The 26,248-nt window shown below is 45.1% G+C and overlaps 1 protein-coding gene across 8 annotated transcripts in view; it reads left to right on the top strand.

Annotated features, from left to right (window-relative positions):
- Window positions 1-26,248, top strand: part of htr4 (5-hydroxytryptamine receptor 4) — a 50,180-nt gene that overhangs the window by 19,220 nt on the left and 4,712 nt on the right. For 3 of the 8 annotated variants that reach the window (XM_061787211.1, XM_061787216.1, XM_061787215.1), the window contains exons 2-6: window positions 1,693-1,771; window positions 7,694-7,807; window positions 9,975-10,175; window positions 15,936-16,089; window positions 19,608-20,170. In XM_061787211.1, the coding sequence (XP_061643195.1) occupies window positions 1,693-1,771; window positions 7,694-7,807; window positions 9,975-10,175; window positions 15,936-16,089; window positions 19,608-20,170 (1,111 nt within the window). Of the gene's footprint in view, window positions 1-1,692; window positions 1,772-7,693; window positions 7,808-9,974; window positions 10,176-15,935; window positions 16,090-19,607; window positions 20,171-23,573; window positions 23,684-26,248 lie in introns of all 8 variants that reach the window. The other 5 variants (XM_061787214.1, XM_061787213.1, XM_061787210.1 and 2 more) reach the window with 5 other exon arrangements.

Here is a 26,248-nt window from a genome sequence, read left to right as displayed (position 1 = left end):
AACATGTCTACCAAGTTTCATGTTGCTAAGTGAAAGCGGCTAAATTGTTTACTGGAAGCTGTTGGGGCCCCACTGAGCCAATCCAGCCTAAAATGGCCTTTTCCAACCAATACGGCAGACTTCCTGTGTCTTTTCAGGCATGGCTTCTTGAGACTTTTCTTTGCAACTGCTCATGATGAACATGCCTACCAAATTTCATGTTGCTAAACAAAACTGGCTGTGGGGGCTGAATTCTTTTCTAAATCCTGTTGGGCCCCACTGAGCCAATCGAGCCTAAAATGGCCTTTTCCAACCAATATGGCAGACTTCCTGTGTCATATCAGGTCATTTTGAGACTTTTTTTGGGTGTCTACTCATGATAAACATCCCTATCAAATTTCGTAACATTCGTAAGCTTGTGGAGTTATTTTGTGACTCATTAAACTTCGCCACCATGTCCCCCCACCCCGCCACATGCAATGACAAAAATTAAAATCTTTCACAATTTTGCATCACCCATCTGTCTAATATACATGGTTGGTAAATTGGTAGCAATCGACATTCGACTTCACTGAAGCAACAGTAGTCGCTGATCATAAAAAGATGAATTCCACGTGACGTGAGGAGACAGTGTGTCCAAACAGAGCTGAAGTCTGTTTATTCTCTCCGCCTGTCATTAAAGCGCATTTCAAGTCAAATGTCTGCCAGTGAGCAGAAAGAGTCTCATAAAATCATCATTTCAACAGCATTTGGCCGCCAGCCGGCCTCGGCTTTTACTCTAGGACTCCTGCGCTTCTATTGCATTCTGGGAACGCATTAAGAGCTAATTGCTTGCAAATGTGTGAAGTGGATCCCTGAACCGACGACCCGAACACAATGACCGTCTCGTTGCTTTTTTCCCATGAACTAAACTATACTTCTGTAAACAACCCCTCCCCGTGCCCCGCAGAAGTAGATTCAAACGCACGTATTGCCATGCAGCTCTTATTTAATCAACCAATCAAGCAACCATAAGTTATCGCTGAGTTGCTTGACCTTGACGGAGATCCTTTTTTTGTTTGTTTTTTTTCTTTCCAGTGCACAAAAGCCCAGGTCCATAAATTGGATGTGGAATAATTTGACGAAATTGTGTAGGAATTGGACGAAAATTCTGCCAGTTTCCCTTAGCGACAAGTAATTGGATCGGCATGTCTGTCAGGAGAAGACCCACGAATAGATCTCAAGACGCCATGGCTGAAAAGTCACAGAAAATCTGCCATTATGTTTTGAGTCGGCCATATTCGAAATTTGGGGGAAAGTTCAAGCCCTGAAGCCAATTTCCCCTTCGCAACATGACATTAGGTCCACCAAAAAGTTTCAAGAAGCCGTGCCTGAAAAGAACCCAAAAGTCTGCCATTTTGGTTGGGAGCAGCCTTTTTTGAGGGCGTTGCCAGGGATCGCCGCCCCAAAGAATTCTTGAACACTTTCGAACTCACACTGAGCTCAGTTTCACTCGGCAACATGAACTTTGGTCGTTATGCCCGTCGTACGTGGTGCGGGTCCTGAATGTCGAAAAGGATTTTCACAATTGAGCACCGTGTGAACTGTTTTGTGACGTCCGGACATGAAGCATTTCATTTGCCCCCGGGCCCCCGGAAATAAAAAAAAAAAATGGAATTGGCTGTAATTGAGCTGATGATGACGAAGGTGTTCACGGGGTTGTGGTGTCTGCAGGGCTTCTCTGCATTTATGGTCACATGAGCATCGGCCCCGCAGGCCGCGCGCCGCTGATGGAGGAGCTTGTCGCTGACAGGTGAGTACGCAAATATAACATGTACAGTATATGATTTGAATGATGTGATAAGATTGAAATATGAATCTCGCGTGGGTTAACGAAACTAATAGTCTTCTACTGTGTGGCGTCGCTATAGCTGTGTTTAGGCAGCTTCTATCATGACGTCGACCCGATGCGGGCCGGGCCGCTGCCTTTTTCAACTAACCCTTTCTTACCATTATTTGGACTAAATTCCCTCCGATTGGTCCTTCCATCCACTCCACTTTGGCTCCAGATGGCTAACAGTACGAAGAAGCAGTCGACGTTGGACGACTTTTGAGATTTTTTTAGGAATTGATTTTTTTTTTTTTTAACGGACATTTTAGTTCAATTCCTAATTGTACAAGCTCGCTTATAGCATTGGCCGGAAATGCGAAAATATTTTCAGTGGCCTACAGGACAGTTTTGGCTTACCTATGTATCCTGCCTAGCAACAAGTGAGCAGAAAGCAGCCAGAGCAATTCTGTGCCCGCGGGCACGGGGAGAACACGCAAACTCCACGCAGGCGGGGCCGGGGATTGAACCCCGCATCCTAAGAAGTGCGAGGCAGACGCTCTAACCGGTCGATGATCCAATACAAATGTTTTCCATGACAAAAAGAACCCCAGTGAATGAAATCTGCTGCGATGGTTTCATGTTTGCTGTGCTGTCGCGGTGGCCTCAGGCTGTCCGCTCGAATGGACTTTTCCTTCCTTCCTTCCTTTCTTTTCGTACACTTTGCAAAACCTCTTTCAGCCTGGAGCCTGTTTTGCTTCAAAGACTGCCGCAGTCATCGGCCACTATTTCTTTCTTTCTTTCAGTTCAGCATGATGATAAGTGGGGGGGGGGGTGGAAAGCGTGATAAAGACATGTCGGTCTTCAAAGAAATCAAAGCGCGGATGGCACGTTTCACTGGGTCAATGTTTGATCTTTTTTACTTTTCATTCTTTGTAATGGATACAAATAATTGCGCACAACTTGAACTTGTTCGTTCGGATCAGGCGACAAAAGTAGCGAGACAAGAAAAGAGAAGACAATTCGGCCATGAAGTGAAAACCTCCAACTGAAGCGCAACTGTCGTCTGAAACCGACTTTGCGACCTTAACTCGCGACCTTGACCCTGAATTGAAACCCAAAGCCCGGGCTCGATATCCCAGTTTGAAACCTTAACCCTTGTTCGAAACTGCGACCCCGGCTCGAAAGCCGAATTGGAAAGCCTCGCCCTCGTTTGAAACCTTACCTGTGGTTTGAAAACCCTACTTTGACCTCAGAGGGATTTGGAAATATTCTACAAAAAAAAAAGATTGGCCTGAATTCACTCAGCGACGTATCAGCACTTTCTCCTCCTCTCCCGGCGTCGTCTTTCCACCTTTTTCGCCACGTTTCCCTTCTCCTCGCGCTCCTGCCGCGGGCGTCCTGTCTTTTCCGAACGATTGGTCCCGACGGGGAAGGTCGCGTGTTAACGCAGACAGAAGCTTCCTCGTTTATCATCCCGGCACCTGTGAGTTCCCCCCCCCCCCCCCAAAAAAAAATCAGCCCCCAAAGCAAAAGAAAAAGAAGAAAGAAGAAAGGAACGCAAACGCAGTTTGGAAAGTTGAGCCCAAGCTTCAAACTGTATTTTGAAACACTAATTCTGTCTTGAAACCTAACCCTTCCACGACACCTCCCTGAAAGCCCGATTTGAAACCGTAACCCCAGTTAAAACCCTACTTTAATGAAACCCTGATCCTGTTTCGAAATCTAACTTTGACAAAACCCTAAGACTGGGCTTAGCCATAACCAGTGACCCGAAAAAGGAAAATGTTTGTCCATTTACCAGCCTTTATCATCTAATATCTAATACGCGTCGTTTAAATCAATGGGTAAATAGTCATCATTGATTGTCGGTGTCGCAAAACGTCCTTTTTGTGGCACGAAAGTGCAGCAATAAAGTTCGGCTGCCTCGTTTGATTTGCTCGATTGTGGGCGAGGGTGTGGCGCAACCACTTCCAGAGCGCCTTTTGTTTCCATTTTAGGAAGTGGTTTTGGGTTGCCACGACAACGGAGCCACAACGTTGTCACAACTTATTGAACAAAATCAAACTTTTAGCCCTTTTTATTCTACTTTTGGAGTTTTGGGTCACAAATGAGGGTGCCCCAAGAATGTTTCACAATTTTTGGGAAAGTGCATAGCCAAATAAAGAGTCAAGGAATTGTAGCCTTCTTGCTGCAAATACATAGTCGGCAGGGGGACATTCATGTTTCCGTATAGCTGCAAATGGCAAATGTGTGCTGCGCTCTTCTGCTGTCAAAAAAAATCCTTCGGCTAACTGGCATGCTGGCGAGCAAAACTCTCTCTCTCGGTGGAATTGAGATTCGGCGCCAGTGTGTTTATCATCTCATTGACACGGCGCACACGCGCTTGTTATGTCGCGCTAGCGTTAGCCAACTTGCTCGCCGGCGAGCTTGAACGAATCGGAAAGTGAGGAAGATGCTCGAGGGCGCGGAACGCGAACGCTTCCCGAGGCGCGACGTAGGCTCATCGCATCTCGGAGTGGAGTCGTGTCGTGTCGCGTCGTGCGTGGAAAACATCGCGTTTCGGCATTTGGAGCGGACATTTGCGAATAAATGTACTGTAATTGCGTCTTGATGCCACAAGATGGCAGGAAAAGAGGGCTTATGTTTGAAGGAAGCTCCTCAACTCACTCCGACAGTTCCTTGGCACCAATATGCTAACAGATGACTTTTCAAAGCGATGCTCTTATTACTTTGGCCTGAGCACAAAAGCAGCAAAGGGTAAAATGTTCAACGATTAACGATTAGGATAAGTTATCAAACAAAAAAAGAGAGACGCGAATGCCAAGCTGCCAATATGCATGTAATGGTTATGATGGCACTGGTCACCCACCCACCCATCCATTTTCCCAGCCGCTTGTCCTCACGGCGTGCCGGAGCCGATCCCGGCTCTCGTCGGGCAGGAGGCGGGGTACGCCCTGAACCGGTTGCCAGCCAATCGCAGGGCACATAGGAACAAACAAACACTCGCACTCACAGTCACACCTACGGGCAATTTTGAGTCCTCAATCAACCTAGCACGCATGTTTTTGGGATGTGGGAGGAAAGCGGAGCGCCCGGAGAAAAGCCACGCAGGCACGGGTGAGAACACGCAAACCCCACGCAGGCGGGGCCGGGGATTGAAGCCCGGACCTCAGAACCGTGAGGCAGACCCTCTAACCGGTCGCCCACCGTGCCGCCTGGACTGGGCAAGGATGTTTATTTATACGGTAGATGTACATTGATACCTTTAAACAAAAATAGCAAATCGTGGTCCTTTTGCATTGGCAGGAAGGTGGGGAGGGGGTTCCGACTGGAGTAGGGTTTTGTTTTCCTGACATCGCTCCCTATCCTTTTTTATCGTAATGCGGGGCAATGGTGTTAGGGACATTATTCAGGATTCGATCTGTTCAAATGCTTTCCAAACCAAATCCCGGTTTTGACCTTGATTTGCAAGTGTAACCTTCCCAGTTTAAAGCCCCAATATTGGCTTGAAGCCCCCCTTTAAAACCATAAACGCCTTCTACACTCCAATTATGATGCAACACAAGGCACTGTAATGATGATAGGATCCACTCCAGTTTTTGAAATGGAGCCATCACATGATAATTATGAGGCACTGTTGCGTATCTGACTAATTTTATATATATATATATATATATATATATATATTCATAAGCACACAAAACTCTTCTATTTTTTTCATTTACTAATGAGGCGAAACGAAAAGGTGTGCACTGTGGAGCAGAAACAAGTGCCTCAAATATAATGCCAGCCGCTGAATGCGGCAGAAGTCAGTGGAGAAAAAAGTGCGCAGACCTTTGCGGGCAGGACGAAAGAGTCGGCGCGAGACGACGCCAGCTACGTTTCCGGTCTGCTGTATGGGTTCACTTTGCGTGAAAAATGTCGCTGACAAACGTGCCTTCCGCCAATTAGCAAGTGGTAAGCGGTTTGGTGCGAATATCATTTCCATACTAATGAACGTGTTTGTTGAGGTTTCACCATTCAAATGTCATCTATTGTGTCGGCTCTCTTTTCCAAATTCCCACCGCAGCATATGAAACATCATCTGGAATTGAATGAACAAATCAACAAACCCGACCGAGTGATCGAACCAAAGTCGAAGACACAGGAGGAATGCGGACTCGACTGGCTTGATTTTTGCAATTGATTGATTCCACTGACTTGAGACTCGCTTGTAATTTGCGCACGCGTGAGGCTCACTCCCACCTCTGGCTAACGCTAATCTGTTCGTCAAACAAAAGAACGCAGCTGTGCTTACCTTTCATCTTTGAAGTGCCAGTTTTACACGCAGTGTCGCACTTTCAATGTCGTATTTTAGAGATGCGGCTCATGGCTTCAGGGGGAAATAATCATCGTTGCGATGGTCGTCAGAACTTGTTCCTATCGCGCTATGAAAACCATCCGATGTTACCCTCGCACAAATTGTGTCAGAGGGTAACATCGGATCGTGCGGAGGCCTATTTTCAGCATATTTTCACAGCTGTCAGTCACTCTTTTACTGTTTAGACTGAGGTTCGTTACAGAGCCACATGGAGGCTTCGAGATTATTAGAATTCTTTTAATAGTGTTCATTGGCCTGCGGCGGCGATTATGACAAAGATGATAATGACGGCCATTTTCATGTCGTTATTTCTGCCAGAGGCGGGGGGAGGACGTCAACTCTGAAAGAGCCTCTTATTATTCCGAGGAATTGAATTATTTCGAATCTTTTGAGTTGAAATTAAAGCCATGTCGCATATCACACCAAGACCGTCATCAGAAGTCATGTTATTTTGGGGCCTTCTACATGATGATGGACTGTGTTCAAAACTGTAAAGGCCTTCTTCACATTGTCTTTTTTGCACAGCGTCGTCAACCGACCCATTCACTGTCTAAGTGCTGCCGCGACGTTCTGCAGACCGAGGGCGGAAGAGTCGCCAAGAATTGTCGTGAAATTGGTTACGCACAATAGGCCGGGCAAAAAAAGTAGTTGTTAATAATTCTATCATTTGATTACGGGTGGATCTATCCCCGTTTGAAAACTGTTTCTAATTTGAGTTCTGCCAACTTACATCTTTATCTCCATTGCAGTGCTGTGCATATGTTGCCGATTGCTTTTCTCCCGGCGTCTTTGGAAGGCGCGCAACCCTTTCTACAGCGAGGAACAGGAAACGCAAACGCAGACCACGTGGCTTGAAACCCTACTTTAAAACCCTAAACATTGTTTAAAACTCTAACCTTACTTTGAAATTCTCAGCATTGCTTCAAACCCTAAATTAGAAACCCTAACGCTTGTTAACCCTGACGTGAAACCCTAATATTAAACTGTGCCGAGAATCCCTCCATAGAAATCCGCAAACCTTTTTTGAGACCGTAACTCTCTTTGAAACCCAACTGTAAAACCTTGAACCTAGTTTAAACCACTATTTGAAACCCTAAAACGTGGTCAAAACCTACTTTGAAACCTTCACCGTTCCTTGAAACAATGATTTCAAACCCTGACCCTTTTTAAGCCTTACGTTAAAGCCTAAATAAAAACTGCACTTTTGAACCCTGAAAATTGTTTGAGACTCCTAATTGAAACGGTAAAACTCGTGAAACCCAACTTTGAAAGCCTAAAGCCTGAAGCTGGCTGCAAAGCCTCATTTCAAACCCTACCTTGCAATCGATTCCTGTCGGCTCTCCGTGTCCTTTCTTTGCTGTGTGCTCCCTAGTTAGCACGGAAATGACACATTTTCGAGTCCCAATTTGTTTCCTGGGCTTTTGGAAGTGACCCAATCAAACCCCGTTTCGAAGCGGTTGCGTCGATTAGCGCGGTGATTGACAGAAAAAGAAGGGGGGCAAAAGAGAGTTGTCGCTGACCTGTTTGTGTGGTTGTTTCCATAGCAACAGCATGCCAAAGCGGATGGCCCTCATCTGCTTCCTGTCTCTGGTCATGGCGATGAGCATCCTGGGAAACCTGCTGGTCATGGTGGCTGTCTGCAAGGACAGACAACTCAGGTAGCACACCTTTTGAATCTACAAGCTTCTATTTGTTTGTTTGTTTGTTTGGTTGTTTGTTTGTCTTAACCCACGCACCTACAGTGAAGCGTGGCGGTGGGTGGCAGCAACAAGCTCTGGAGAAGTTTGACTTCTGCTGGGACTGGGTCTTAGCCAAGGTGGAGGGAATTATGAACGGTTCCAAATGTTAGCCCAAAACCTTCTGCAAGAAAGCAAAAAAATGTAAGGAAAAGCCGACAAGAACATCTGAACTTTACTTATATACGGTATAATTAGGACGCTATACAACTCAGGCTCCAATTCACCACTGACGGTCATTTGAGTAGCTTCAAAATTAACTGTGTGTGTGTGTGTGTGTGTGTGCGTAAATTGAATAAGATGAGTCGTCATTGTGAGGTCACATGGTCCTGTGGGAGAAAGCTGTCACGTCGATTGTCGCTTCCTTCTTCTCTTCACCTCCATTTTCTCTTGGAGTGTCATTTCCCGTCAAGACGGCGGTCACCTCATGTCCTTGTGTGTGTGTGTTTGTGCCACCTTTGATTTTGGGTCGGACACATGACGTTGAAAAGAAGTGTAGCGGGGTGAACACGGCGGCAGGTGCGTGTCACACGTGGCGTGTGCGCTGTGTCCGCACAGGGAAAGTGTGCTGCGGCGTCTGGCCTCCCCGAGGGGGAGAACGGTGACGCACCATCTTGTTGTCTCGCCTCGTTGCCTCGTTGCCTCTCAGTCCACCAGGAAACACACGCACACACACACACAATGCGTGTGTTTTAGATTACAGTGTTTGTTTGTTTTTTTACATCAAAAAATCATCCATCCATCCATTTTCTGAGCCGCTTCTCCTCACGAGGGTCGCGGGCGTGCTGGAGCCTATCCCAGCTGTCATCGGGCAGGAGGCGGGGTACATCCTGAACTGGTCGCCAGCCAATCGCAGGGCACATCGAAACAAACAACCATTCGCACTCACAGTCACGCCTACGGGCAATTTAGAGTCTCCAATTCATGCATGTTTTTGGGATGTGGGAGGAAACCGGAGTGCCCGGAGAAAAGCCACGCAGGCACGGGGAGAACATGCAAACGCCACACAGGCGGGGCCGGGGATTGAACCCGGGTCCTCAGAACTGTGAGGCTGACGCTCTAACCAGTCGGCCACCGTGCCGCCTCAAAAAATCATATTTTTTTTAAATATTAGTCAATTATGAAGAGGCATCAGGAGACATCTCATTTCATTTTATAAATTTGATTCGTGTATTGATTTCAAATACACAAGATCATTTTTTTAAAATGTAATTGTTAATTGTTACTGTTTTGATTTCATTTCATGAGATGGGAGGGGGGGGGGGGGGTCGTGTCTTCACTAGGGATGAAAATGCATTAGAAAATGAAAATGTAGAAATGTATGAGAATTTTGTATTTGACATTTGACTTACATGATTACATTCCTAAAAACAAAAAATGGGTTCTGTTTTTTTTTTGAATTCCAATTTGAATGTAGTTTGAGGTCACTGATGGCGAAGCGGTCCACTCGCCTGACTTTGATGCGGGCAGCGTGGGTTCACCTCCCACTCGGTGACGCTGGGAATGTGAGTGCGGACGGTCGTCCGTGTCCATATGTGCCCTGCGACTGACCGGCGACCGGTTCAGGGTGCAGTCCGCCTTCCGCCCGAAGTCGGCCGGGATAGGCCCCGGCGCCCCGCGACCCTCGCTGTTGAAAATGGATGGATGGATGGATGGATGCAATTTGAGGCTATTTTTTTTTACAGATGGTTTGAATTCATTTAAAAAGATGTTTTTTGGTTTTTTTTTTTTTTTGTATATGTAGCAGCTCTTAGTTTGTCCATCCTGCAGTGAGGGGGAATTTGATTTGATGCTTTTTATTTAAAAAACAAAACAACAACAAAACATCAAACATTCCAATATACTTTCATTCCGCTGCAGCATTTGAGTAAGAAGCAAAAAGCTTGACGTGGGCGCGCATTTTGTTAATAGCCGCCTCGTATTGCACGTGACTCAGCATCTCGGCCTACGTGAGTCAGGGTTGCGTCACCGGAGGGCTCGTTTGCGCCGAGACCCCCGCGAGCCGCTCTGTATTGTTAACACTGAGCAGAGAGTGACAATATACGCACGCCGAAAAGCACGTGACATCATTTGTGCGCGTCCTCGGCAGGAAAATCAAGACCAACTACTTCATCGTGTCGCTGGCCTTCGCCGACCTGCTGGTGTCGCTGCTGGTGATGCCGTTCGGCGCCATCGACCTGGTGCGCCAGCAGTGGATCTACGGCGAGACCTTCTGCCTGGTGCGCACCTCGCTGGACGTGCTGCTCACCACCGCCTCCATCATGCACCTGTGCTGCATCGCCCTCGACAGGTCAGCGCGCGGCGGCTCAACGTGCTCGTCTCGGGTTCTCGCTCTGTTTTATGCCCAAATGTTATGTCCAAAAAAGGGTTGGGTGGGGGGACAGCAAATATATGCAGGAATTAATCAGAGACATGTTTATGCACAAAGAAATAAGAGTGCCTCAAAATATTATGCCTCAAGACATCAAAAGGCAAAAGCAAATGCTTTTGAAAAGAAAGAAAAACAAATACACATTGATGCTCTAGGAAATCAAAACTCGATTCATGCAATATCATTCAAGAACGGCAAAAGTAAGAAATGAGCATTTATTCGGAATAACTGCTAAATAAAATTCCTCTTGTCTTTTCATTTCCAAGGCTGTCCTCGCTGTGCTCCCCACTTACGTCCGCTCTTGGATCGTACAGACGATCTGTTAGCAATTATAGTCTCAGATCTCGAGAGGCGATGCCCTCTGTTCCGATCTCAAGGGTTGAACTTGAGGGGATAAAAAAAACCTTTCTCATGCTTTGCTTCACTTTCCTGGAAAAGCCTTTCAAAAACGCCCAAATGAAAGAACTTGTTTCCTCGCCTGCTTTATAAAACCATCATTGAAGCCTTATTTGATATACTTGCAGGGCCGTTTCAACTCTTGGTGTGTCAGATTGATGAGACATTATTGTTATAGTCTGAAATTTCATGCCGCTATCTTGGCAAAAGAGATTGCTGATTTGAATGAGAAACCTGATTCAAGAAATAAATGCACATAAAAGTCCCCAGCAGAGTCATGTGCAGTGAAATAAAAACACTGATTTAGAGTCAAACAAATCACAAGATGATTTTTCTCCTAAGAAATTAAAACGGGATTTATGTTAACAAAAAAAAGGAATTGAAGAGCAGATTCATTCCCAAAGAAATCAAGCGGATTCACCGCCCCCCCCCCCCCCCCTCCGACCCACCCAAAAAAGAGGGATTATGCCCAAAGAAATCAAAAGCAAATATACTGTATAACCAAAGAAAAAAATAAACATGCTCAAAAGAATCAAAATTGGATTTATTACCAAAGAAATCAAGATGATTTACTGTACATGTATATGCAAAGAAATCAAAATTGGATTTATGGGAAAACAGATTGAGATTTTCAAAGATCATTCACAGGTCAATCCCTCCAAAATCGAGAGGATTCATCCTCAAAGAAATCAACGGGTATATAAGAAACACAAAAGCCGATGTATGCCCCAAGAAATCAAGAGGAAAGGTATGCCCAAAGAAATAAAAACGGATTCATTCTTCAAGAAATCAAGAGGAAAGGTATGCCCAAAGAAATGAAAGCGGATTCATTCTTCAAGAAATCAAAAGTGGATTTATGCCCCAAGAAATCAAGAGGAAAGGTATGCCCAAAGAAATAAAAACGGATTCATTCTTCAAGAAATCAAGAGGAAAGGTATGCCCAAAGAAATAAAAACGGATTCATTCTTCAAGAAATCAAGAGGAAAGGTATGCCCAAAGAAATAAAAACGGATTCATTCTTCAAGAAATCAAGAGGAAAGGTATGCCCAAAGAAATAAAAACGGATTCATTCTTCAAGAAATCAAGAGGAAAGGTATGCCCAAAGAAATAAAAACGGATTCATTCTTCAAGAAATCAAAAGTGGATTTATGCCCCAAGAAATCAAGAGGAAAGGTATGCCCAAAGAAATAAAAACGGATTCATTCTTCAAGAAATCAAAAGTGGATTTATGCCCCAAGAAATCAAGAGGAAAGGTATGCCCAAAGAAATAAAAACGGATTCATTCTTCAAGAAATCAAGAGGAAAGGTATGCCCAAAGAAATAAAAACGGATTCATTCTTCAAGAAATCAAAAGTGGATTTATGCCCCAAGAAATCAAGAGGAAAGGTTTGCCCAAAGAAATAAAAACGGATTCATTCTTCAAGAAATCAAAAGTGGATTTATGCCCCAAGAAATCAAGAGGAAAGGTATGCCCAAAGAAATAAAAACGGATTCATTCTTCAAGAAATCAAAAGTGGATTTATGCCCCAAGAAATCAAGAGGAAAGGTTTGCCCAAAGAAATAAAAACGGATTCATTCTTCAAGAAATCAAGAGGAAAGGTATGCCCAAAGACATAAAAACGGATTCATTCTTCAAGAAATCAAAAGTGGATTTATGCCCCAAGAAATCAAGAGGAAAGGTATGCCCAAAGAAATAAAAACGGATTCATTCTTCAAGAAATCAAAAGTGGATTTATGCCCCAAGAAATCAAGAGGAAAGGTATGCCCAAAGAAATGAAAGCGGATTCATTCTTCAAGAAATCAAAAGTGGATTTATGACCCAAGAAATTCAAAACAGGCTTTATGCAAAATAAATCAATCAATAAATCAATGTATGGATCAAGAGCGGATGTACTGTAGTGCCAAAGAAATCAAGTTGATTGATGCTCGAAATCAAACGAGGATTTATGTCGATTTGTCTCATTCGCCAGAGACAGGACAGGGTTGCGAAAAACGGCTCCTTTTCAAGCGTGATGTGAACGCCGAGTGCACGGCTTTTGGAGGAGAACGCTGGTGATGATTCGCGGTCCGGATGGGTCACCCCGCAACCTGGCAAGCGGCGCTGCGCCAGCCTCGCTGGTCACACGCACGCCGCCTGTCAGAGCCTTCTTCGCTTGGGATGAATTTGTCTCGCCGTGTGAAATTAGGGAATTCCGTCGAACGCTGATGAAAACATGATGAAGCACTCTTCTTCCGCGTCACTTTTCATTTCCTGCATTTTTTATTCACAGTCGACTAAAGTAAAAACAATAATAATAATAAACTAAAAAAAGAAGCAAGGAATAAAGACAGGAAATGAACTCTTCATTAAGATGATTTGGCCGGTGGGGGGGGGGGCGAGAGGGCTCGACGCCGGCCTGTACATCGCGCAGCCGCCTCCGCGTCCCCGGAACCTTCTGTCGGCAATTCATTGTGAGCTAATCGCTTTTGGTTGGCCCCCGCAGGACCCCCGCAGGACCCCCGCGCTCGTCATCGGCACGAGTCTCCTCTCCTCTCTCGCCAGCTTTTTCTTCTTTATACTTCCATGTGTTTCTCGCCGGTGATTCACGCTAACCGCCACCTCGCGCGATGTCGACGTCATGTGACTCATGCGATCTCTCCCCTCAGCAGCTCGTCGCGATAATAACTATCGCGTTGGAAGGAACGCGGAAGTGAAGACTTGGGCCATTTTGTAGCGGTGGGATTTTTGTAGCGCACTCAAAGCCTAGCAAAAAGGAGTGACCAAGCGATGGTCACTGACCGAGTCGTGATATACCATAATCAAGAAGAAGAAGAAGAAGTGGCGGGACCATTTTCTCGCAATTTTTTCGACGGTTGGCATTTTGATAGCCATGTACAGAAACGGTGCGTTTTCATACCGCAGCCGACGGCCGCGACGTCATAAACGGAGCGCCGTGAATGAGCTCGCTGTTATCGTCCACCGCGTCGTGCGACCCTGGCTGCGTTAGCTTCTCCTGCTAGCGTAGCTCACGTTTGTGTCCCTCAATTTGAGAGTTGGCAAACTTCTCTGCTGCGGTCGGTTTTATTTAGGTGACCTTGCTGTGCGTGCTAAAACATTAATGAAGCGTCAAATTCGTGTACTGGACAGTAATTAGCGCTGCGTCGCGAATGGCCTCAGGTTGCATCGGGGCACCTTGGAGAGATGAACCAAAGTTGCGTCTCTCTCGGTGGGCATCCACGTCGTTTTGATCCGCATTTGTCTCCTTGCAAGGCAAGCTGCCGACCGACGCCTTTGTGGATCATTGATTTGGGACTTGAAATGTCCTTTTTTTTTTGCTCAGCAGCCACTGCGGCTCGTGGTTTCCCAGAGTTACTAGCCACTCAGCATTTCTACCCACCAGAATTCGGTTGTTGGACAGTAAGGGTTATTTGCGACCAACTTTATAGTTCATGTGAACTCCAGATGTCATCTTCAGAGTCCAGGTGTGGTCCAAATATGATACACATATAGTCCAATACTTGGTCCAGATTTGATCTTTATAGATTTGATTTGATCTAAACGCAGTCTACGCCTCGCCCTGTGTTCAACATCCGCGTTTGTCGAGTAGTCGCTCTCGGTCCCAGCTTTTTGCCGTCGTAGCGCACGGAGCGCTTTGTCGTATGAAGACGAGGAGACGCGCCAAGTCAGCTGTTTGCGTCGCAGCCTTCACACGCCGCCTTTTGCCCGCAGCCTCGTCTTCTCTTGTCGAACGGCGGCGGCGAGAGGGCGAGAAGATAACAGGATGGGAAACACAGCAGAAACCACCAAAAATGGGAGAAGTCAAGTGAGCAGCTGCGCCGCCCGCGCCACAAAACGTCTCCTTCCTTCCAGAAAACAGCAACGGAGGAACGAGGGAATGAAGACGGATGTCGAGCTACAAAAGAGCAGAATGAAGACGACACGCCGCATGCTCCAATATCATAAAACATCTTCCGCTTGTTTTTTGTTGTTGCAATTTATGGAGTGTTGACATGCGTGCTGTCTCACAGAAGAAACTTACACGAGCGCGTACACTGTCGGAATTAGCATGATATACTTTGTATGGCAACGACTACACAGATTCACAATGCTGTTAAATGACAAATCAATGTGATCTTCATGTAGTCCAGATGTGGTCGGCATATAATCTACGTCTAGATGTCTAGATGTGGCCCAGATCGATCCACATACGGTATAGTCAATATGTGATCCGGATTTGATCCACATTTCGTCTATACACGGTCCAGATTCGATCTACGTCGCATCTATATTTGGTCCAGATGTGATATCAATATCGTGTCGATGCGGCCCAGTTATGATCTACATATAATCTACTTGCAGCACACGTGATCTTCATATTCTCGACATGTGATCCAGGTTTGATCCAGATATAGTCTATACATGGTCTAGAGTTGATCTACATCGGATCTTCTCGTCATATAGTCCACTTGTAATCCACATACAATTTATATGTGATCTAGTTTGAATCATTCTCCATCTCGTCTACATGTGATCCAGATTGTATCCACGGGCTACATGTGGTCTACATATGGTCCAGATTTAGAGTCATCTATATACACACTCTGAAATCTACATCGACATATTCGGTCCAGATGTGATCCTCATATAGTCCATAATTGGTCCAGATATGACATGGATGTTGAGCCAGTCCAGATTGAATCCACATACAGTCCTAATGTGACCCAGATCTGATCTACAGCTAGTTTACCTGTGGACCAGATTTGATCTTCAAATAGCCTAGCTCTGGTCTAGAATGTAAATCCACATATAGTCCTCACGTGATCCAGGTTTGATCTCCACCCAGTCAAATCGTGATCCAGATGCGTTCTTCGTGCGGTTTACAACTGGTCGACGTGTGACGTGAAGCTTCAAACTCAGCGGATGACAAAGTTGTGAGAGAGCAGACGCCGGGCTGTTCAATCAATCAATACTCGTCAATAGTCACTCATAAACAGGAAGTGGGGTCAGCACACTGATGGATTAAAGATCACTAATCCTTAATGGAAGCAAATGTTCAGTTGGTGAGTCTGCATTTGGGGATCCAGCATTGTTTTTCCAAGATCTAGTTTATATCTAATACAGAGCACTTGTGTCGTCGCCAAGCCTGAACTCTGCCTAGCAACAAGCATGTGCTCGCACAAGCCGAGCCTTTTTTTAATCCTTGTTGCTAGCATCCAGAACATTTGTACGTCGTTCTATAATAAACGTTTACACTTTTTGGGATTATGTTTTACTCTTTTAATAAATGATCTTGATGTGTGCAGGTACTACGCCATCTGCTGCCAGCCTCTGGTGTACCGCAACAAGATGACGCCCATGCGCGTGGCGCTGATGATCGGCGGCTGCTGGGTGATCCCCACCTTCATCTCCTTCCTGCCCATCATGCAAGGATGGAACGCCATCGGCATCGACCACGTGGTGAGCGGGCACGCGCCCGCCGCATCCTGCTGTGCTCGCTTACCGTGCCCTTTCGTCATACTGACTTTTGTCGAAAAAAAATAAATAATAATATGTATATATATATATATATATATATATATATATTTTATTATTATTTTTTTTTTAATAAGATTGCAAACTTTTTTTCTTGGAAAATTTTTTTTCTCTTCTTTGAAAATTGTGTGTGGGGGGGGGGAATTCAAGAATTCAGATTTTATTTGATTTTCTTCCGCGCTAGCTCAAGCATTAAAACTTCATTCTCAGGATAGTTTTTTTTATCATTATTATTTTTGTAAAAAAAAAAAAATATGACATTCTCATAAGATGATGGCTTTTTTCTTCCGCAAATGCAAAATTATTTTTATTGGAACTTTAAAGCTCTGGGGATTTTTCTTTTTCTTTTTTTTTATAAATATAACTTCATAATCATAATATTACAACTTTTTCGGACGGGTTAGCCCTAACCCGAACGCTTACAAATTCTATTAATTGACTTTATTCATGTAAGATTCTCAAAAGAAAATTCTAGAAAAGTGGGAATTTATTTCTGTTGGACTGACAATTTTTATGACATTATTATTAAACTTCAAAAAAATATTCGTAAGATTCAACTTTTTTTCTTGTTCAATTATGACATTTTTTTTTCTCTTGGAAAAATACATTATTTGCTTTTTTGATTGATTGATTTTTTTCACTTTTTCAAGATTACAACTTTTTCACTTGTAAAAATAAAATTTGAAGTTTAAAATTGGAGCTGCCACCTTATCGAAGTTGTTTGGGCCCCGACTGTTGTTTGCGCCTATGGCAGCGGGTGCTGGAGAGCGCTCCCGCTGGGGACTCCCTCGTTCTGCCGGGGACTTCATTGCTCCCGTGGGTGATGACAGTGAGACCCGGAAGGGCGTGATTGAGACGAACGCCCCCCCCGATCAGAACCCGAACGGTGTTCTGTTATTGGACTTCTGCGCTCGTCACGGATTGTCCATAACGAACACCATGTTCAAGCATAAGGGTGTCCGCACGTGCACTTGGCACCAGGACACCCGAGGTCGCCGTTCGATGATAGACTTTGTGGTCGTGTCCTGAGGCAGCTGACGGGTACCGGCTGGCCAAGCGGAATGCGGCTTTGGTGGTCGCTGAAGCAAAAACTCGAGTGTGGGAGGAGTTCGGTGAGGCCATGGAGAAAGACTTCCGGGCGGCTTGGAGGAAATTCTGGTCCACCGTCCGGCGTCTCAGGAGGGGGAAGCAGTGCACCATCAACACTGTGTATAGTGGGGCTGGGGCGCCGCTGACCTCGACTCGGGACGTTGTGAGTCGGTGGGGAGAATACTTCGAAGACCTCCTCAATTCCACCGACACGCCTTCCCATGAGGCAGCATAGTCTGGGTTCTCTTAGGCGGGCTCTCCTATCTCTGGGGTTGAGGTCACCGGGGTGGTTAAAAAGCTCCTCGGTGGCAAGGCCCCGGGGGTGGATGAGATTCGCCCGGAGTTCCTAAAGGCTCTGGATGTTGTGGGGCTGTCTTGGTTGACACGCTTCTGCAACATCGCGTGGACATGGGGGACAGTGCATCTGGATTGGCAGACTGGGCTGGTGGTCCCCCTTTTTAAGAAGGGGGACCGGAGGGTGTGTTCCAACTACAGGGGGATCACACTGCTCAGCCTCCCTGGTAAGGTCTATTCAGGGGTGCTGGAGAGGAGGGTCCGTCGGGAAGTCGAATCTCAGATCCAGGAGGAGCGGTGTGGTTTTCGTCCTGGCCGTGGAACAGTGGACCAGCTCTACACCCTCGGCAGGGTCCTCGAGACTGTATGGGAGTTCGCCCATCCAGTCTATATGTGTTTTGTGGACTTGGAGAAGGCTTTCGACCGTGTCTGTCGTGGAGTCCTGTGGTGGGTGCTTCGGGAGTATGGGGTACCCAACCCCCTGATACGGGCTGTTCGGTCCCTGTACGACCGGAGTCAGAGTTTGGCCCGCGTATCCGGCAGTAAGTCGGAGTGGTTTCCGGTGAGGGTTGGACTCCGCCAAGGCTGCCCTTCGTCACCGATTCTTTTCATAACTTTTATGGACAGAATTTCTAGGCGCAGCCGAGGCGTAGAGGGGGTCCGGTTTGGTGTCAGTATTGCATCTCTGCTTTTTGCAGATGATGTGGTTCTGTTGGCTTCATCAAGCCGTGACCTCCAAATCTCACTGGAGCGGTTCGCAGCCGAGTGTGAAGCGGCCGGGATGAGAATCAGCACCTCCAAATCTGAGACCGTGGTCCTCAGTCGGAAAAGGGTGGCGTGCCCTCTCCGGGTCGGGGATGAGAAGGAGCTAAGCCAAAAAGCGAAGCTCTCGATTTCCCGGTCGATCTACGTTCCTCCCCTCACCTACGGTCACGAGCTGCGGGTCGTGACCAAAAGAACGAGGTCCCGGATACAAGAGGCCGAAATGAGTTTCCTCCGCAGGGTGTCCGGGCTCTCCCTTAGAGATCGGGTGAGAAGCTCGGTCATCCGGGAGGATCTCAAAGTAGAGCCGCTGCTCCTCCGCATCGAGAGGAGCCAGATGAGATGGCGTCCGGGAGGCGTCCGATCGGGATGCCTCCCGGACGCCTCCCCGGTGAGGAGACCCCGGGGACGACCCAGGACACGCCGGAGAGACTACGTCTTTCGGCTGGCCTGTGAACGCCTCGGGATCCCCTGGAAGAGCTGGATGAAGTGGCTGGGGAGAGGGAAGTCTGGGCTTCCCTGCTGCCCCCCCCCCCTCCTGACACCAATAACACATTTCAACTTGTTCAGTCGGTCCTTTAATGACAAAAGCAGAAAGCAGAAATACAAGATTTTGTATTTTTATTTTTTTGTATTGGTTGCTTTAATGCAACGCAAAGCGGGCGTCGTCTTGTCAGGCCGGAGGGCGGGCGACTCCCCAGCCCCTGTTCCTCTGTGCCCTCGCTCGGCGACCCGGCTCCCGGTCCAATTTGAGAGGTTGAGCGCCTTTCGCAACTCACGTTTGTCTCGGAGGGTCCAATTAAACGCGTGGCGAGTTCTGACAGCGAATCGGCTCAGGCAGGATTCCGCCGCCAGATGCTCCAAGTTTAGTTTGGTTTGTTGGGAAACAAACCGCGTTCATGCATGTTAGCTTGTACGTATGCGAACTGAAATGAATTTGAGAACGAGAGTGCGCTAAGTGCATTGTTTTTTTTGGTTTCATTTTGCAGGAGAGAGTTTTCAAGTTTTACTGCGGCAATAAAATCCGATGGGTTTATGTTTGGTCGATTTGCACGACGACGACGACGACTTCTTCTGGATACTTGCTTTTACAGAAATTGTGTTTCTCCTCAGATTGAGATGGAAGTGAAAATAAACGACGAGATAATGTGGTTGCACAAGTGTGCACACCCTCTTATAGTTGAGGGTAGCGGCTACGATGAACCGGTCACATTCAAACTCGTTCAACGGGAGCCCTAAAGTTCCGACGCTGTCGTTGGCATTTCCTGACTGGTTTATTTCTCAACAATTGTTGGCAGATCGACGAGCGTCGCTACACGGAAGGCAGCAACTCGACGTCGTGCGTCTTCATGGTGAACAAGCCGTACGCGGTGACGTGCTCGGTGGTGGCCTTCTACATCCCGCTGGTGCTGATGGTGCTGGCCTACCAGCGGATCTACGTGACGGCGCGCGCGCACGCCCTCCAGATCGGCATGCTGCAGCGGGCGGGCGGCGCGGCGGCCTCGGACTCCGCCGACCAGCAGCGCAACCACCGCATGCGCACCGAGACCAAAGCGGCCAAGACGCTGTGCGTCATCATGGGCTGCTTCTGCCTGTGCTGGGCGCCCTTCTTCGTCACCAACGTGGTGGACCCCTTCATCGGCTACGCGGTGCCCGACAAGCTGTGGGCGGCGTGCCTGTGGCTGGGCTACATCAATTCCATGCTCAACCCCATCCTCTACGCCTTCCTCAACAAGTCCTTCCGCCGTGCCTTCCTCATCATCCTGTGCTGCGGGCGCAATCGCCACCGCCGGCCGTCCGTTCTGGACCCGCGCGCGCCGTGCGCCGCCACGCGCATCAACGGCTCCGCCCACGTGCTCAAGTAAGTTCCGCTCTGCGGCACGCACGCGCAAAGTGTCGCGCTTATATTTTGTCTCTTGAAAAGAAGATTTAGCTTGGGATTATTGGACTTTTGGGGGGGTTTTCTTTCTAGAAAAATAAACTCAACTTTTGGCAAGTAGGGTTTTTCACCCTATTTTTCTCAAAAAGATTTTTTTTTTCAACTTTATCCGCTTAAGATTAGAATTCGTTTATATTCTCCCCTTTTTTTCTCTCAGGATTAGAATTGTTTTCCTTCAATTATGACACGATTCTGGTTTGAGATTTTGCTTCTTTCCAAAAAAACAAATCTTTCTAAAAATACGGCATTATTCTTGTAAATTCACATTTTTTTAGTCGTAGTATTTATTATGTTTTTCCAAGCATTTCTACTTGGTAGAGACCCTAAATATCATTTCTCATGTATACCTCCGTGGTAGCATTTTGTATTATTGAACCCAAAAGCAATATCTCTTATACTGTACATGATGTATAAAGAATGGGCCATACGTTGAGAAAATAATACAAATACATCACCACTGCAAACAGAAAGGGGCTCAGGGCTGATCCCTGATGCAGTCCCACCTCCACCTTAAATTCGGGTTTGGGTTAGTTCGCTTTAAGGGACAAAAAAAGAGATTTTGATTGGGATCTTCTCAAAGCCACCAAAAATGAGTGGAGACGTGTTATGTGCATGCCAGGCCTCTAGTTGGCGATGTAAAGAAACGTGATGCATTTGCATTGCATGTTTCGGTTTTAAAGACTTGACTTTGCAATCTTGACAAATTTTCCTTCAACTGTTTTTGAGCACTTCGCTTTTAAGGATTTACTTTGAAAGAGTTTCACGATTTAAGGATTAGGTTTTAAAAGGACTTGAGTTTAAGAATTTAGAATTAAGGTCTCAGTTTTAAGGACTTGGATTTTGAGCTCAAAGTTTTGAGCGCTTGGATTTAGTGTTATGTTTCGGTTAGGTTTTTTAAGGACATGAATTTTAACCCTTGAGAACCTGGAAATCAGGTCTTATTTTTTAAAAAGGATTTAGGGGTCAGGGTTAGGTTTGTTCGGGTTAGGGTTATTTATTATTAGCTTTTTTTTTTAAAGACTCAGCTTTAAGGACTGGTAGTTAAGGTCTTAGTTTTAAGCACCTGGGTTTTTTCCCATCAAGGCGTTTGTTTTTATATATAGACCTATGACATATTCAAGACCTTGGATTCAAGGTCCTGAATTCCAGGACTCGATTTAGTGTCAATCTCGCCTTCTGCTGCTCTTGCACTCGTGAATGTCATATGGCCAAACCCGGAAAACATGCCGCTAATAACTAGCATACCTACGGGTTGACGACGAGACAAAAAAATTCAAGTCATCATCGTCAACTTGGAGTTAAGCTAGTTGTTAGCGGCAAACGTGGGGAGTCCGCTCCCTTTGTTTTGTTCGATTCACGTGACGTTTGCGATGTTCATTTTGCTCGCCGGCAGAGGGCGATATGATACGAGAGGGATGAAAATTGATGAATGAAATAATCACGAGTCATTCATTCTAATGCCACAAACGAAACCAAATATTCATCGGAATAGCGGGTTTCGACTAGAGTTTAGTTCTCCTTCTCCTTGAAGGATTTGGACCAAATGACTTGGACTTAATAGCTTAGATTTGTGGACTTGGGTTTTTGGTCTTTGGAGCATTTGTCGTCAGGATGTCGTTGGTGTTGTTCTTCCAACTTCCTGCAGATGTTTCTCACGTTTTTTTTGTCTTCTACTGAAGGAAATGAAGTGGTGGTCTTAATTAAAAACATTTGACATTTGCTGAATCTTATTTGGATACGTTTTTTTCTGCAAAATGCACGCTGGGCCATTTTCTTTCCGGCAGTATTTAGTGTGTCCGGATAACAATGTCTCGCAGACGTAAACAAAAGCAAAGAGACCAAAATCCGAACAGGAAACCTTGCTTTCGGCTGCCAACCGCAACACACACACACACCGTTGATGTTAACGCTCCTCATATCAGGGTCCAAATTCAATATTGCACGAAATTCCTGCTCACAACTTTTTATCTTAATTTGTGCCTGAAAAGTTTTGTTGTCTTCATTGTTAAATGTTGCCCCTAAGGGTGACACTTTAAGTTGTTCTTATTTCAATTCCTACTCGTAGATGCTTCTTATGTCAGCGCACTCCAAAGTTTGATTTTGTAATTTAAATTCACCCTCAGTTTGTAAGTAAAGTGGCGCTTCAATATTTCTTTTCAAATCTGAATTCCATTTTTACAAATGATTCTCAAAATTCCTGCTCGTAGCTTATTGTTATCTAAATGTGTGCTCATAACTTTGTCAAGTCTATTTCAATTCTTGCTTGCGACTTTTTTGTTATCTAAATTCACGTTCGCGAAAAAGTGTTTTTCCGTCCAAATCTGTGCGTGCGACTTTTTGTCTTCATTCACGCTCACAATTTTTGGTTGACTAATTTCCCGCTCACAAGTTTGTGTGGAACTTTGCGCTCATCGGTTGTTCATTGTCCAATTTCCATGGACCCTTTTTTTTTTGCCACTCCCGACTTTTGGTTATGAAAATGTGCACGTGAATGGATTTTGTTGTCAAAAGTCGTACTCGTAAGGTTTTCAGTAAAGTTGCATTGAAAATATTCGCCGTCACGGGTTTCATTTTGTTTTCGTTTGTTATCGAAAGTCCCATTCGTGCGGCGTTGATGCTCGTCGTAATCGGATGTTTTAAAAACACACGTTGACGTGTGGCGCGCGATCCCGCCAGCGAGAACACACGTCTGCTCTCCGATGGGTCGCTTGTGCGTGTGACCTTTAACCTTGTTTTTCACCCTCCCCCCTTTCCCTTCTTTGTCCTCCTCTCGACCGTTTTCTTTTCCATCCATCCTCACTTCTGTATCCTTCTTCTCTTTTGTGTCTCATGTTCCCCGTTTCCATCTTTCCTTCTCTTTCTTTACTGCTTCTTTCATCCCTCCCATCTCTATACCTCTTTCTCCGTCCTTCTCCCCATCCCTGCGCTCCCACTTTCTTCTTTTTCACTTCCCTTGTGGCATCCTTCTTTCTTCATCCCCGTTCTCTCCGTCCTCCACTCGTTCTCCTTCTGTCTACACCTCCTTTCCTACCCTTCATTTCACTTCCCCGTCTCCCTTTCCACTTTTGACTCAAAACCTATCTTGACTTTTTTTCCCTTTCCTTTTCTCTTGCTCTTTTTGACCTTCCCATCCTCCTCCTGCCATCTGTCCATTTTCCATCCACTCTTCCTCCATCCTTTCATTTCTTCACCTCATTTTTTTGGGTTTTTTTCTCCACGCGTCAACTTCCATTTGAAATCATCTGGCGTTCTTTTTTGGTCCCTCACCCCCAATGTCTTTGCGCTTCCTCGTCCTCGTCGTGGTCCTCCCTGCTCTTGTCTCCAGCAGCTGCTCGTCTGCCTCCAAACTGCTGCTGTGGTTGTGCAACACCAGGCCAGTGCCTGTCTAGCCGCGCTAAGCCTCACCTGCAGGCTCTCTCTCGCTCGCTCGCTCAAGTGAGTCGGTCGCACACACACACACACACACACACACACACAAATTCTCTTTCCCATTGACATCAATTCCAGCTGGAAGAAAATGGGAGGGCAACAAATCCTCTTTTGTCAGTGCTAGACTTCAAATCAAACCAGTGGCAGGAGATCCCAATCGAAGTGGCTCGACTCGGGAGTTTCCCATCACGCTGACACGGGCGGGCGGGAGCTGCAACATCGGGAAGTAGCAAACTGACAAATGACATTTCAAAAGAAGAATTTTAAAAAAAGAAATAAATCCCGTTGGGAATCAAACGAGCAGAGTCTATATCTTCACTTAATTTTGGATTTTTTTTCAAGGGTTTAACTCGAATTTGAATACATATTTTGTTTTACGCTTATTGTATTCATTTTATTCTCTCAAAGGAATACTTCAATTTTGCTTTTAGAATGTGTTTTTTTCCACATTTTATTTATTGTACTATTAAGTTTTAAATCATTCTATTAATTGAAATCCCTCCAGGGGAATACTTTGAGTTTGATCATCTAAATGTTATTTCCATTTATTTTATTCCCTGAAGGGCATTCATATATTTTTAAGTGATTAGATAATTCTTTGATTTCATTAATTTTCCAAAGGTTTTTATTTATGGTACTAATTTGAATCCCTCAAAATTGTAATGTTTCAATTTATTGTACTCATTATAATCCAACAATTAATTATTTTATCATATCTGTTATTTATTATAATTTGAACCACTTTAAAATAAATAAAGGAATATAGTAGTGTGATTTAAACAAATAATAATAATAATTATTGTAGTCATTTTAATCCCAAAGCAGAATACTGTTTTTTTTAATTTTATTTTCATAATTTTAATATACTTTAATTCGTTTATTTTATAATTCCTTGTACTCATTTTATTCCCTCAATGGAATACTTACAAAGGGATATTTTTCTATTTGAAAAAACATTAAAGTATTGTTTCAATTTTTTTTTTCATTTATGCATTCATTTTTAATCCCTCAAAAGCAATAAAAGAATAATTTAAATATTTTGTGAATAGTTTGGATTAATTGCATTCATTTTAATCCGACTGGGGGGGATACTTTTGTTTTGGTTGTCACGGTAACAAAGTTCAAGTCTAAAAGAGCGAATCAACCGAACAATGCGTCATTTGAGTTGTGCCGCGTCGATTGTCGGCACTCGCGTATTGAGAAGAAGCAGTTTCCGATTGATAAATTAGCCAATCAATAGTCTTTAGGTCAATAAATGTTTTTAAGGATTGAATGCAAATGGGTTTTTTTTTTTGGACATACTTGGCAAATAAAGATGATTCTGATTCTGATTCTGATTCTGAAATGTATTGTACTGTGCTTAAAAGTTAAATACAACTGAATTGTACTTAAAAGATACACTGTTCGTGACTAGTTGCTTTTTTGTTTTTTGTTTTTTAAGTAATGTACTGTACGGGATTAAAGGAAGTTTAACTTCCAGGATGTATGCATATTTTACAAGCGTCCTTCTAATTTGTTTGATTGTAAATGCATGTTTTGAATGCTGTGAATTTGATTTGTTTTTAATTCCGTAATACCTTTGTGTTCCACTAGAGAGAGCCAGCGTAACACTAGCGGTACTCATGCCACACTTGGGAATTAGTACTGGGTAAGCGTTACTTAAAGTATGCGGTTAGGGTAACGTAAGAGTTCTAATCTGTATCTGAGCCGGTGTTTTCGTCAATGTGCACATTTTATTTTGAGCCCATGAAAAAATCAGAGACGCTAATCATAGATTATACTTACTGTAAGATTGTTTACATCTGTGTGCTGTGTACAATAGCAAAATCTTTGGGGTGTCTTGCTGCTCTGAAGCATAATAGCGCGTGTGCGCGTGTGCGGGCATCAAACCAGCCTCTGTTGCAGACCGCAGTGCCATTTTCGGAGCTATAAGTGAGCGCACGTGGTCATAGCTCTTGGAATGGTACTGCGGTATGCACGCAGCCGAGCGGCCACGTGACCCGACTCCAACGCCATTGGACGACGGTGAGCTTCCGCAGACGACGAACGCCTCGGAGTGTGCACGTGTGTGCCTCGTCCATTGTTTATTGCATATTCGTAATGACAAGCGTGTGTCAAGCCGGTATGCTAAAGCATATTAGCTTAGCCTCTCAGGTCTGTACAGCGTTATTAGGATCGCCACTTGTGTTGTAGGCAGGACACGCCCCTCTATTATATGATTGGCTGCTGCATAGCGAGCGCTCGTGAGACGACCATTCAAAATATGTATCACATTTCTACAATTAGTTTTTTTTTTAATGGCTATAGGTTTAGGATGGGTTAGAGTTAGTGGGATTCGTAAAAATGCCGTCACACTGAAGTCAGATACTTCTTTTCCTCAAAAGTTGGGGGAGAAAAATCGACACATTACAGCACAAAGCGACAGAAAGTGCTTTGTTGTATTCATTTGGTAAAATACACTCATTTTAAAGCAATTTAACTGACCCCAAATAGCTTCAACCACAACTGTCAGCTACTCGCTTTTCTTTTTCTTCGATGCTAACTTGTGCTGTGAAGCTGTTTTTCGTTGTT

The sequence above is a fragment of the Phyllopteryx taeniolatus genome, chromosome 10 (assembly GCF_024500385.1).
Source record: "Phyllopteryx taeniolatus isolate TA_2022b chromosome 10, UOR_Ptae_1.2, whole genome shotgun sequence".
NCBI lineage: Eukaryota > Metazoa > Chordata > Actinopteri > Syngnathiformes > Syngnathidae > Phyllopteryx > Phyllopteryx taeniolatus.
The sequence above is the reverse complement of the archived record's forward strand: the minus strand, read 5'-3'. Positions and strand labels throughout refer to the sequence as shown.